This window comes from Haliaeetus leucocephalus, unplaced genomic scaffold (genome assembly GCF_000737465.1).
Source record: "Haliaeetus leucocephalus isolate CR32 unplaced genomic scaffold, Haliaeetus_leucocephalus-4.0 Scaffold795, whole genome shotgun sequence".
Lineage (NCBI taxonomy): Eukaryota > Metazoa > Chordata > Aves > Accipitriformes > Accipitridae > Haliaeetus > Haliaeetus leucocephalus.
The window spans coordinates 1,135,456-1,147,662 of NW_010973231.1; the positions used below are offsets into that span (position 1 = coordinate 1,135,456).

The 12,207-nt window shown below is 41.8% G+C and overlaps 1 protein-coding gene across 1 annotated transcript in view; it reads right to left on the reverse strand.

Moving 5' to 3' along the window:
- BMX (BMX non-receptor tyrosine kinase) overlaps positions 1–11,445 on the reverse strand; it is a 36,167-nt gene extending 24,722 nt beyond the window's left edge. Inside the window, exons 1-4 of the mRNA XM_010581596.1 lie at positions 11,308–11,445; positions 10,195–10,299; positions 2,806–2,887; positions 1,021–1,140 (exon numbers count right to left, since the gene is read on the reverse strand). Of these exons, the coding sequence (XP_010579898.1) occupies positions 1,021–1,140; positions 2,806–2,887; positions 10,195–10,299; positions 11,308–11,445 (445 nt within the window). The remainder of the gene's footprint in view (positions 1–1,020; positions 1,141–2,805; positions 2,888–10,194; positions 10,300–11,307) is intronic.
- Positions 11,446–12,207: the final 762 nt, after the last annotated feature.

Here is a 12,207-nt window from a genome sequence, read left to right on the forward strand (position 1 = left end):
ACTCTTTACATTATTTACTGTTCCATAATGATGAAACCTGTAGTAATAGTAGATAAGCCTACATCATTAATTTCAATTTTCAAAAGCAAATGCCTGTTACAAGCAGACTTACAGATCTAAATCAGGTTCCTAACTGCTCACACCTACATTTTTGGATTTAACTTTTAATTTTGGATTAATACTTTTTTGATTTTGACTGTAAATGCTTAAGACAAAGGTTCAATCATGATTGAAATCAGTGGATCTATGAGTGCTCTACAATTCCAAATACTCAAGCTTTAAAAGGTTGAAACCTAAATACACATTAACTGCTACTCCCTCTCCCAAACATGGCCTTTCACTGTTAAGCATGTACACAGACATGAGGGAATTCCCTTCTGAAAATGTGACACCTAGGAGGGTACCGCTTTACAAAGTCTCCTCTCTCAGTCTTTACAGATAAAAAGTAAAACCCCTAAGTAATTGAAACTAAGTTCTACAAAAAATACTTTAGAAAAGAATGTTAAAATTAAAAAAATGCTGCAAAGTAAATCACACTGTTTAGAAAAAAAATCATATAAATATAATTATATATTAATACAAGAGTTTTACTTCTATTTAGTTATGAAACTGTATTGTTTTACACTCATCCATACAGACTCTTGTGCTGAACTTCTATTGTTCCTACCCATCCAGCTTACCGGACCTCATCGCTAGAAGGGTCTTATACCATAATACCACAATTTAGCTGGAGATCTTAAGAACAAGGACAAAAATAATTCTATCTATATCTGGTTTATTTTGTAGGCAAAAATGTCGCTAACTTTTTGATCAAACACAGCAGATATAATTTAGTGTATTATTTCCCCCAGTTATACTACAAGCTACAATGTGTAGCAGCTATGAAGTTAAAAGGAGCTTAGTACATACATGAAAAGGTGTAAGTATATATTGATTGCACTGCCTTAAATGTCCACGTCATTTGGCAATATTATGAAAAACATCAATGAGACTAATCAAACAAATAAAAAAACACATTACATTTCTCCCAAATTGTACATCCAGGGGCTGCTTTACAGGTCTGGTTGCAACAGAGAAACTTCCCGTTGATGAAGAATCCTTTATGGTACTTGTTTAGTAAATCAGAATTGTCTTTAATTTCTGGAAAGCACAAAGAAACCAAAGAGAACATGACAGGCTGCACAATGGGAACGTTCCTTATGATCAATAGAGTCTGCTGCACCAAACCATGGGACCCCAGAGTGCTTACCGACTTCTAGCTCTAGACACATATCCTGGTCACATTTTTTATCTCTATACCATATTCCTCTATGCAAAATCAAATCTGAAATCCATACCCCCCTATTTCTTTGAGAAAGAAACCTGAGTGTCAAGGAGATACAGTACAATCCAATGAAACACCTGAAGCCAAAACAGGGCCCAATAGCTATGATTCAAACCCATGCATCTTACAAAGATTTCATTGTCAATAATAAAACTAATTAAACATTTTCATATATCAAAATATGCTGAGTATTTTCCTAGATCTATCTACTGTAAGAAAATCATATTCACTGATACTCAATACACCATATGGCAAATCTAAACTAACATTTATCTGTTAAAATACAGTTCTTATTTAAGCACATCAAAAGGGAACACCATCACAGAAATATTTATTTTATATCTGAAGCACTGCTTTACTCTAGAAAAATAGCACCAGTAGTATCCCTGTGCTAGTGATACATTAGTTCTGTAAGCTGTAATAGTAGTTTGGTTTCAAAAGGTATCTAGAAGAAATGTAGAAGGCGTAGAGCCAGACTTTAAAAAGTGGTTGTGTCAGGACAGGTTTTCAGTTGTGCTGCGGTAAGCTAGTGTAAACCCAAGATTGCTGAATGTGTGACAGCGCTGCGGAAGGATCAGGACACCCCTTCGTGACAAGTGCTTTTTATAAACTTTTTAAAAGGCTTGTAGGCAGTTGAATATTGGTGCTATTGTTTGTCTCATGACCATCACAAAATATATCACTTTATGCAAGCTTACTCTTCACAAATTTTATTTTAAAAAGTCTTACCAAAAATCTTGGTTTCTAGAAGGGTCAGTGTAGTTTGCCTAATGCTTCTGGTCCACATTCTTCATAACTTTGCTAAATTAATCGACATACCCTTATTTCTGTGTATGCAAAGGGAGTCACAACCAGAGAGGTAGCTCATACACAGGCTTACAAGTAAAACTGGGCAGGGTAGTTGTTCACAGCCCATTATAGATTGCCTGGTTTTGTTCCTACAATGGCCAGTATGTATGAGGGTTGCCCTATTCAATGTGAGGGTTTTGCCTTCACTGGGGTTACACAGGGACGTAGTTTTCTGCTTGTAACTTACACTTTGCATGACTGTGATTCTGCTTCATTGAAAACAATAGAAATTTCCTTAAAAAAAAAAGAGGAAAATACAAAGGAAAAAGCACTAGCAGTATTGGTTATCAAAATGGCATTCATGCAGGTAAGAGCTATACTAGCCACATCAAGAATGGTTGTGCTCTATTAATCTGCATCAGTAAAGGCTGAACATATGACGAAGGTTAAAAAATGCCCATGAAAAATAAAACCCAAAAACTTTATTTTGGCTTATTTCTCACTGAAACCTTCAGCCTTTAAAATTTCTAACCCATTCTTGAAAATACCATGCATTTCAACCAGCCAGTGCTGAAGTAAGAAAGACACTAAAAACAAGTGACAAAGAATGGCACAAAATGATGAGGCAGGAGCATTTTCCTATCTCGCCTCATGTTATTTGAATATTTTTGTACACAAAGGAATAGCGTTACCTTTATGCAAAGCTGCAAGCCACCGCTCCCGGCTCTCTTCATTAGTGGCATAGACATAAAGAAGTCCACCCTTGTACACAATCTGGAAAAGGTTGGAAAAGACAGCATGGTGAGAGTCTACTGCCTGAAAGCATGTTGCTATGCAGGAGGGGAAAAGAGCAGGGCATGGGAACCAAAAAAATAGGCTTTGTGGACCCACATCAGACTCCCACAACTCACTAATGTTTCTCAGAGGTCGTGTATATAATGTATTTAATGTATTTTTTTTATGTGCACTACAGGGACTTTATCCCCTTCTGTGGTACATAAAAATTCTGATCAGGCAGGGCCACCCTGATTGGCAAATCCTCTGGTGTTGAGTAACCAGGTGGCCTTTGCTAAACATGTGTACCAATGTTTGAAGATTCCACCCCCCCATTGCTTTCAATGTAGTCCATTGTATCATTCAATTTTCCCAGAAGCTGGTGTATGATAGGGGATGTGATACACCCACTCAATGCCATGCTCTTTGGCCCAGGTGTCTATGAGGTTGTTTCGGAAATGAGTCCCGTTGTCTGACTCAATTCTTTCTGGGGTACCATGTCACCATAAAACTTGCTTCTCAAGGCCCAGGATAGTGTTCCGGGCAGTGGCATGGGGCACAGGACACATTCCCAGACATCCAGTGGTTGCTTCCACCACTGTAAGCACATGGCGCTTGCCTTGGCTGGTTTGTGGGAGTGTGATATAGTCCATCTGCCGGGGCTCCCCATATTGATATTTCAGCCATCGCCCTCCATACCACAGGGGCTTTAACCACTTGGCTTGCTTAATTGCAGCACATGTTTCACATTCATGGATAACCTGTGCAATGGCACCAACAGTCAGGTCCACCCCTCGATCACGAGCCCATCTATATGTTGCATCTCTTCCCTGATGGCCTGAGGTGTCATGGGCCCACCGAGCCATAAATAGCTCACCCTTATGTTGCCAGTCCAGGTCCACCTGAGACACTTCAATCTTGGCAGCCTGATCCACCTGTTCGTTGTTTCGATGTTCTTCAGTGGCCCGACCCTTGGGTACGTGAGCATCTACATGACGTACTTTTACAACCAGATTCTCTAGCCAGGATGCAATATCTTGCCACAGTGCAGCAGCCCAGATGGGTTTGCTTCTGCATTGCCAGTTGCTCTGCTTCCATTGCTGTAACCACCCCCACAGGGCTTTTGCCACCATCCATGAGTCAGTATAGAGATAGAGCACTGGCCACTTTTCTCTTTCAGCAATGTCTAAAGCTAGCTGGATGGCTTTCACCTCTGCAAACTGACCCGATTCACCTTCTCCTTCAGCAGTTTCTGCGACTTGTCATGTAGGACTCCACACAGCAGCCTTCCATCTCCAATGTTTTCCTACAATGCGACAAGATCCATCAGTGAACAGGGCATATTGCCTCTCATTTTCTGGCAGTTTATTATACAGTGGGGCCTCTTCAGCACGTGTTACCTCCTCCTCCGGTGACATTTCAAAATCTTTGCCTTCTGGCCAGTCCGTGATCACTTCTAAAATTCCTGGGCGACTGGGGTTTCCTATGCGAGCCCGTTGTGTGATCAGTGCGATCCACTTACTCCACGTGGCGTCAGTCGCGTGATGTGTGGAGGAGACCCTCCCTTTGAACATCCAGCCCAGCACTGGCAGTCGGGGTGCTAAGAGGAGCTGTGTCTCAGTACCAACCACTTCTGAGGCAGCTCAAACTCCTTCATACGCTGCCAATATCTCTTTTTCAGTTGGAGTATAGCGAGCCTCGGATCCTCGATATCCTCGACTCCAAAACCCCAGGGGTCGGTCTCAGGTCTCCCCTGGTGCTTTCTGCCAGACACTCCAGGTAGGGCCATTCACCCCCACTGTGGTGTAGGGCACAATTTTAAAATCTTGTCCTGCCCAGACTGGTCCAAGGGCTACTGCATGAACAATCTCCCCTTTAATTTGTTCAAAGGCTTGTTGTTGCTCAGGGCCCCATTTAAAATCATTCTTCTTCTGGGTCACTTGATAGAGAGGGCTTACAATCAGACTGTAATTTGGAATATGCATTCTCCAAAAACCCACAACACCTAAGAAAGCCTGTGTTTCCTTTTTATTAGTCAGTGAAGACATAGCTGCTATTTTGTTGATCACATCCATTGGGATCTGATGAAGTCCACCTTGCCATTTTATTCCTAAAAACTGGAGCTCCTGTGCAGGTCCCTTGACCTTACTTTCTTTTATGGCAAAACCAGCTTTCAGAAGGATTTGAATTATTTTCTTCCCTCTCTCAAAAACTTCTTCTGCTGTGTTGCCTCATATGATGATGTCATCAATGTATTGCAGGTGTTCCAGAGCTTCACCCTTCTCCAGTGCAGTCTGGATTAGTCTGTGGCAAATGGTGGGGCTGTGTTTCCACCCCTGGGGCAGCTGATGCCAGATGTGCTGGGTGCCCTTCCAAGTAAAAGCAAACTGTGGCTGGCACTCTGCTGTCAGAAGGATTGAGAAAAATGCATTAGCAATGTCAATTGTGGCGTACCACTTGGCTGCCTTTGACTCCAGTTTGTATTGAAGTTCTAGTATGTCCGGCACAGCAGCACTCAGCGGCGGCCTGACTTCATTCAGGTCACGGTAGTCTACTGTTAGTCTCCATTCTCCACTAGACTTTCACGCTGGCCATGTGGGGCTGTTAAAGGGCGAACGAGTTTTGCTGATCACTCCTTGGCTCTCCAGTTGGCGAATCGGGTTATCATGGGAATCAGTGAGTCTCACTGGGTGCGATATTGGCACCGGTGCACTGGTGTGGTAGCAATTGGCTTTTGTTGTTCTTTGACCCTCAGCAACCCCACAACCAAAGGGTCCTCCAAGAGACCAGGCAAGGTGGACAGCTGTTCAACTTCCTCCGTTTCCAAGGCAGCTATACCAAAAGCCCACCAATACCCCTTTGGTCCTTAAAATACCCTCTCCTGAGATAGTCTAGACCAAGGATACACGGAGCCTCTGGACCAGTCACAATGGGGTGTTTCTGCCGCTCATTCCCAGTTAGGCTTACTTCAGCCTCCAATACAGTTAGCTGATGGGATCCCCCATCACACCAGAAATACAGATGGGTTCTGCCCCTTTATAACTTGATGGCATTAGAGTGCACTGTGCACCAGTGTCTACTAGAGCCTTATACTCCTGTGCGTCTGACGTGCCAGGCCCTCGAATCCACACAGTCCGATAAACCCGGTTATCCCTTTCCTCCACCTGGCTGGAGGCAGGACCCCTCTAATCTTGGTCAGAGTATTCATTACTCACTTCTTGTAAAAATGACTTAGAAGTCCCTTCAAGAGGATCAGAAGTAAGATCAGCCCTTATACTCTGTCTGGAAACTGGAGTGGCTTTTTTCCTGGAAGAATCCCCTTTTGTGGTTGCTTTTCCTTGCAACTTGGACCCATGCATCTAGGGTCAAGGTAGGTTTTCCATCCCACTTCCTCATGTCCTCTCCATGGTTATGCAGGTAAAACCACATGCCTGGCACCCCATGGTCTATATTCTCTCTCTTGAGCAGAGGAACCATCACTCCTAATAGCTCAGATACTGGTCATACAGGTGGGCAATATGACTTTTGAATCAGTTTGATAAATTTTTCAGACTTTTCGGACAGTTTTTCCACAGGTTTGTAAGGACAAAGAGAGATTTTCTTCGTATTGCTGGAGCTGGTAAGCCATTTCATCCACTATCAGTGCCTCTTAGTCTTTCCAGGTCAATACTGCCAATGGGTTGGCAGCCGATGATGGCACACTCTGTACAAACTTCTGCCACATGGGTTCTGTGCATTGGACTTCGTCTGGATGTCTGGGTAACTGTGGGTTGTCTGGGTCCTAATAAATCAACTCTAGCATGACTAATTCCCTCAGGTACTGGATACCTCTCCATGGTGGTTCACTTGCCTGGTTGACATATAACATCTTCCCTGAAGGGGTACCTTTCCTTCATGCTTGACAGGAGTTGCCTCCAGAGGCTGAGGGCTTGTGTCCCTTTTCCAATTGCCTTGTCAATGCCGCCTTCCCTAGAAAGTGATCCCAGCTGCTTGGCTTCCCTACCCTCTAATTCCAGGCTTCTAGCCCCATTGTCCCAGCATCGGAGCAGCCAGGTGATAATGTGCTCACCTGGACACCGGGTGAAATCTCTTGACATATCCTGCAGCTCACTCAGGGATAGGGATCAGATGATTACCTCTGGTTCTGCCACTTCCTCCTCCTGTTCTCGTGATGAGCCTGGTTGACCTTCATCCCTTACTAAGTGAACTGATTTTTTTGTATATTTCTTCTTCTGTACAGGGGCGACTGATGCTGGCACAGGTTGGTTCCCTGGTTCAGCTGCAGCGTCTGTCGCAGGGGTTGGAGTTGCCACAGTGTCTGTTGGTCTCTTTTCCCTCCCTTCCCCCTGAGGGTGCTGCATAATATGCAGCAGTGTTTGGTAGATACTGGCCAGAGCGCAGCACAGTGCAGTAAGTTGTGCCTCTTTGGAATAGCCACAGCATTTTCCTTTCAAATATTCTATCACTTTATCAGGGTCCTGTAGCTGTTTAGGAGTGAAGTTCCAAACCATTGGAGGTGAGAAGTTCTTGAGATACCTGCCCATATTCTCCCACATGCCATGCCATCTGTGATTATCCAGCCTCGGGGCAGATCTCTACGTGATATTCTTAAATAGTTGTTTAACCTTAAACAAAACCTGGAAAACATTCAGGAGACATAGCAATAGGAACATGCTGGTTTGAACATCCCAAGGATATTCAAAATTCTCAAGAGCTATTGTAATTTTCCTCGAGGAGAAGGGGAAGGTGAAGAAATGTGTCTTCCGCATGGATTTCCGATGAGAAAAGGTAAAAGGTGTAATTATTAATAGTTTCTGAAAGATGGCTCCCAAAGTATGGAGATGACGGCATTGCTGAATACAAATACCAGATTAGTTTCATAACCAGCAATTGCATCGTCTCATAAGCCAGTGTTACAAAGTACAACAGCATGATAACTTTAGCCCAGTTCCCACAGGTGATAAACAGCACAACAGGGAGCATTTACTGCAAGTAAGGGGTTACAAAACACAACTTTAAGAAAAAGCATGCCAACTTTGAAAGCGAATAAATCAACACTGTGACCCACAACTATTGAACTAGTTTAATGAATGCTTATAACAAATTAGTTCTAATGTGTTCCAGTCAGATTTGTTGTTATCTCAACCCGTCAAGCCCCACGTTAGGCGCCAAAAAGGACTGTCGTGGTTTAACCCCAGCGGGCAACTAAGCACGACGCAGTTGATCGCTTACTTCCCCCCCACCCAGTGGGAGGGGTGAGAGAATAGAAAAAAAGTAAATCTTGTGGGTTGAAATAAAGACAGTTTAATCAGTCAGAAAGGAAGAAAATAGTAATGATGATAATAATAATAAAATGACAATAATAAAAAGAATTAGAATATTCAAAACAAGTGATGCACAATACAATTGCTCACCCCTTGCCGACTGATGCCCAGTTAGCTCCCGAGCAGCGATATGCACCCCCCCAGCCAACTCCCCCCAGTTTGTATACTGGGCATGACATCCCATGGTATGGAATACCCCTTTGGCCAGTTTGGGTCAGCTGCCCTGGCTGTGTCCCCTCCCAACTTCTTGTGCCCCTTCAGCCTTCTTGCTGGCTGGGCATGAGAAGCTGAAAAATCCTTGACTTCGTATAAACACGACTTATCAACAACTGAAAACATCAGTGTGTTATCAACATTCTTCTCACATTAAATCCAAAACATAACACTATAGCAGCTACTAGAAAGAAAATTAACTCTGTCCCAGCTGAAACCAGGAGAGCTTGTTTTCAGCCTACCTTCCTCTAGCTTTGTTTATTGCCTACCTAATAATTACTAACATCTGCTTTGCTTTTTGGATCATGTTTAGTACTGGGCTGACTCTGTGTGTGCCTGCATTAGGTCAGGGTTTCATTTCCCTTGTGTACATTGCTTTTCAGTCATCTGCACTGAATTTCAAATGCCACTTTATTGCTTTTGTTTGTTAGACTGAAGAGCTCTTGTTATTAAACGCATACTCCCACTGGTAAGTAAACATGACTGATCAATTTGCTTCCTGTCTCCTTATTTAGTTAAATGGTGGAGCCCTGCGAGCCTTTCTCTTTAACATGTTATCCATCCAATCTATTAGTCATTGTCAAGTCTTTCCTTTGACCTCTCTTCAGTTTACAACATCTTTCTTCAATTATAGTCACCAGAACTAGACACAATATTCTCCTGGTGATCGCAGTAGTGTCAAATCACATTGAGTGCTTTCACTCAATATGTGCCTGCTTCCATGTCCAAGGATGCCATTAGCTCCTTCGGCCACAGCATCACACTGGGAATTTATGTTCAGCTATCATGACCCTAAAGTCCTCTTTAGAGATACTGTTCCCCAGAACAGCGTCCCCCATCCTACAACTAGCATACACTCTTTTCCCCACTTAACTGAATTATGCATTCCTGACATAAATACACTCATTTAACATAAATGTGTCATTCAGTGCCACAAATCTGGGGGAGGGAGAAGGGAAAGGAAGACTGGAATGACACCTAGAATCAACCAGGCAGTGAAATATTAAGCATGTGTCATGAGGTTGCCCTTGGGCATGGCAATTATTGCAGGGTCATGAATTAACACAGTATTCAGCAACCCTGTTATTCACTCTAGCAGCCTGCCAGTGGCACTGCAAAAGGGGATCTGTGGGCACTTCTCACATCTGCATGTCCCACTGCCCACAGAATTGAGATTGATGGAGGCTCTAGGAGGAACCTGAGCTGGGCAACTGAAACAGGTGAAAGGCAGCAAAGCTGAAGTTATGGTTTTCTCATCACATTTAGTTCTTAAACACGTGTAGTGCTTTGTGCAGGTGCATCTGCTGATACAAGGCATAGCCTTGGATCTCCTGACTGTGGCACATTTGAATCGCAATCAGGCAGTCAGGGGTCAAATCCTGCACTTGGTATTGAAGCCAAAAAAAAGAAGTGGAAAGAGACAGTGAGAATTAAAATGAGAATTTTTAAGTGCTCAATTCTGCCTTAAAATAAGTGATAATCACATAGTGTAGTGATCTATGTATTCCAGATAATATTAAAGCAAATATCTGATAGACCTTTGAACATAAAAGAAACAAGACTTGATCTAAATTCTATCACAGTCAATTCAAAGTATTTTAGCAAAGTCACAATTTCAGTAATAGGGACTGATTTTCTATTTGCCATAAATATCAGTAGCACTCAGCAGTAACAGGTATCACCACTTCAGATAGGAACACTAGGTGTAGCCTTAGGATGGCTGGCAGGCATATTTAATGAAATGCAGATGAAACAGATTTCATGGCTAACCTGAAAAGGATATTGTCTTGCAGGAGGTGTTGATTCCTCAAGATTCACTGTCTCAACACATCGGATTTTCTCAATCTCAATTGATCCCCTTTTGCTTCCTTTTTTCTAAGAGTGAAAAAACACAGCCGACTGTAAACTAATGTTAACACAATATAAAGTATTCTAGTTTGACGATTTTGTACAATTTTGCGTTTCAAGCTGTATAAGCCATAGCTTCAGGTTTGTTAAACTTTAAAAGAAAGGTAGGAAAAAAAAAAACCCTTGGTGCCCTACCTGCATCTAATATATTGATCAAATTCAATTTTAAGTCAGTTACAAGAATTACAGGACACAGCCCTACATCTGAGAAAGCATCTGCTGCAACTGAAGGAGTACAGGGCAGAAGGGGGGACTGGCAGGAAAAGAAGGAGGAATTAAGAGAAAAACACCTTAAGTGCAAACCAGAAGCCTAGCTGTGGCCTTCATAATTTTGTTAAGGTAATGGAGCTTATTCTCACTGAGCTTCCCTGCAGTTTTGTAATGGGGTGTAACTCACAGGAGGAGTGCAAATGTAAGAAAAGGAGCAAAAACTTTAAAATAAGTTGCCTGAGACATATAGTTCCATTCCCGATAGGAGATCTTCTCAGTAAAAAGCCACCCTTTTGTGATATACAGTCACTCCTTAGGAAACAAGGATAGTTTAAACATCTGCTTTGTGCAGCTGAGGGATGAGATTCTGAACTAACCATGTCTCGTACAAGTAACTTCTGAAGCCAGTTATTTACATCAGTTCAGAGGGAAACCTGAGCAAGGAAAACATCCCTATTCAAGGCAATGTGTAAATATATGCCAGTGTTAACTACTTGCTTAAGTTCATTTTGGAAGGACACAAACAGATGCTCAATGGTAAGCACAACTGTAAGAGTTGTTCTGAATAGAGACACTCTTAAGCCTGCAGCTAAGTGTTTTTCTGAACTGAAACTAGGATTTGATACCCTATAATTCTACTCAAAACAAAGTACACCTGTTGTTCTAAGACAGAACGTCTAATCAAGTTTCACAGAAGAAAACCAGAGGAATAAGGTGACACTGGAAAACCTTAGAACAGTTTACTTAAAAAACATTATGTCTTACCCCTTTGTCATATTCATAATAAGAAAGGCTTGCTTTCGTCAGAACAAACAACCTTTTCTTGTAGTTAATTGGTGATATTTTTTTCTTCTGTTGTGACTTCTTTAAAAGAAGTTCTTCTAGAATTGTTTTCTTCTCCATTATATATTTCCCTAAAAGAACATCATAGTTACTTTTATTACTACTATTAATAAACATAACAACACCAACTATAGAAACTGTAATAACAAATACACTGAGTCATTGTCCTTTATAAAATTTTCTAGTAATATATGGTTACAAAGCATGTGTTTAATACTGCTTAAACAAATGAGGTTGTTAAGCTTATTCACTCGATAAAAACAATCATAGTATACAAAAATTAAGCTACAGATATACTGTAGTTCTAAACAAGGTGTCTCTGTTACTTTATTGTCTGAGGATCTCTCCTTTTAAAGCCATGCACCCTTTCTGGCAAAGAGCACAGGCTGCTTTATGCACAGATGTATTACATCTGCAGCATAACATGGAAGTCATTACAGCAGCAGAGAGAACAACAACAAAAAGAAAACACTTCTATTTACAGACCAGAAAAACATACCTAGTGCTGACAAGTGTGTTCCCTGAACTGGAAATTTCCCATTTCTTTCTTTCAACTGAAACAAATACATGTTTATGGTACAGTGACATGTAGAAAAGATCAAAAAGTAAAACTGTTCTTGCACCGCATATATATACATATATACTTATATCTATGTATTTTTTCTTAGCCTGGACAATCATACAGTAGAAAATGCCAAGAAGGCTGAGATCCATCATATTTCTACAGTTTTGTGTGTTTCAGGTTATCTTACCCAAATGTGAAGAAAGCAGGTCACATCCTTTGCCCTATACGTTCTGGAGCTCCAAAGGGAAGTGTTGTGC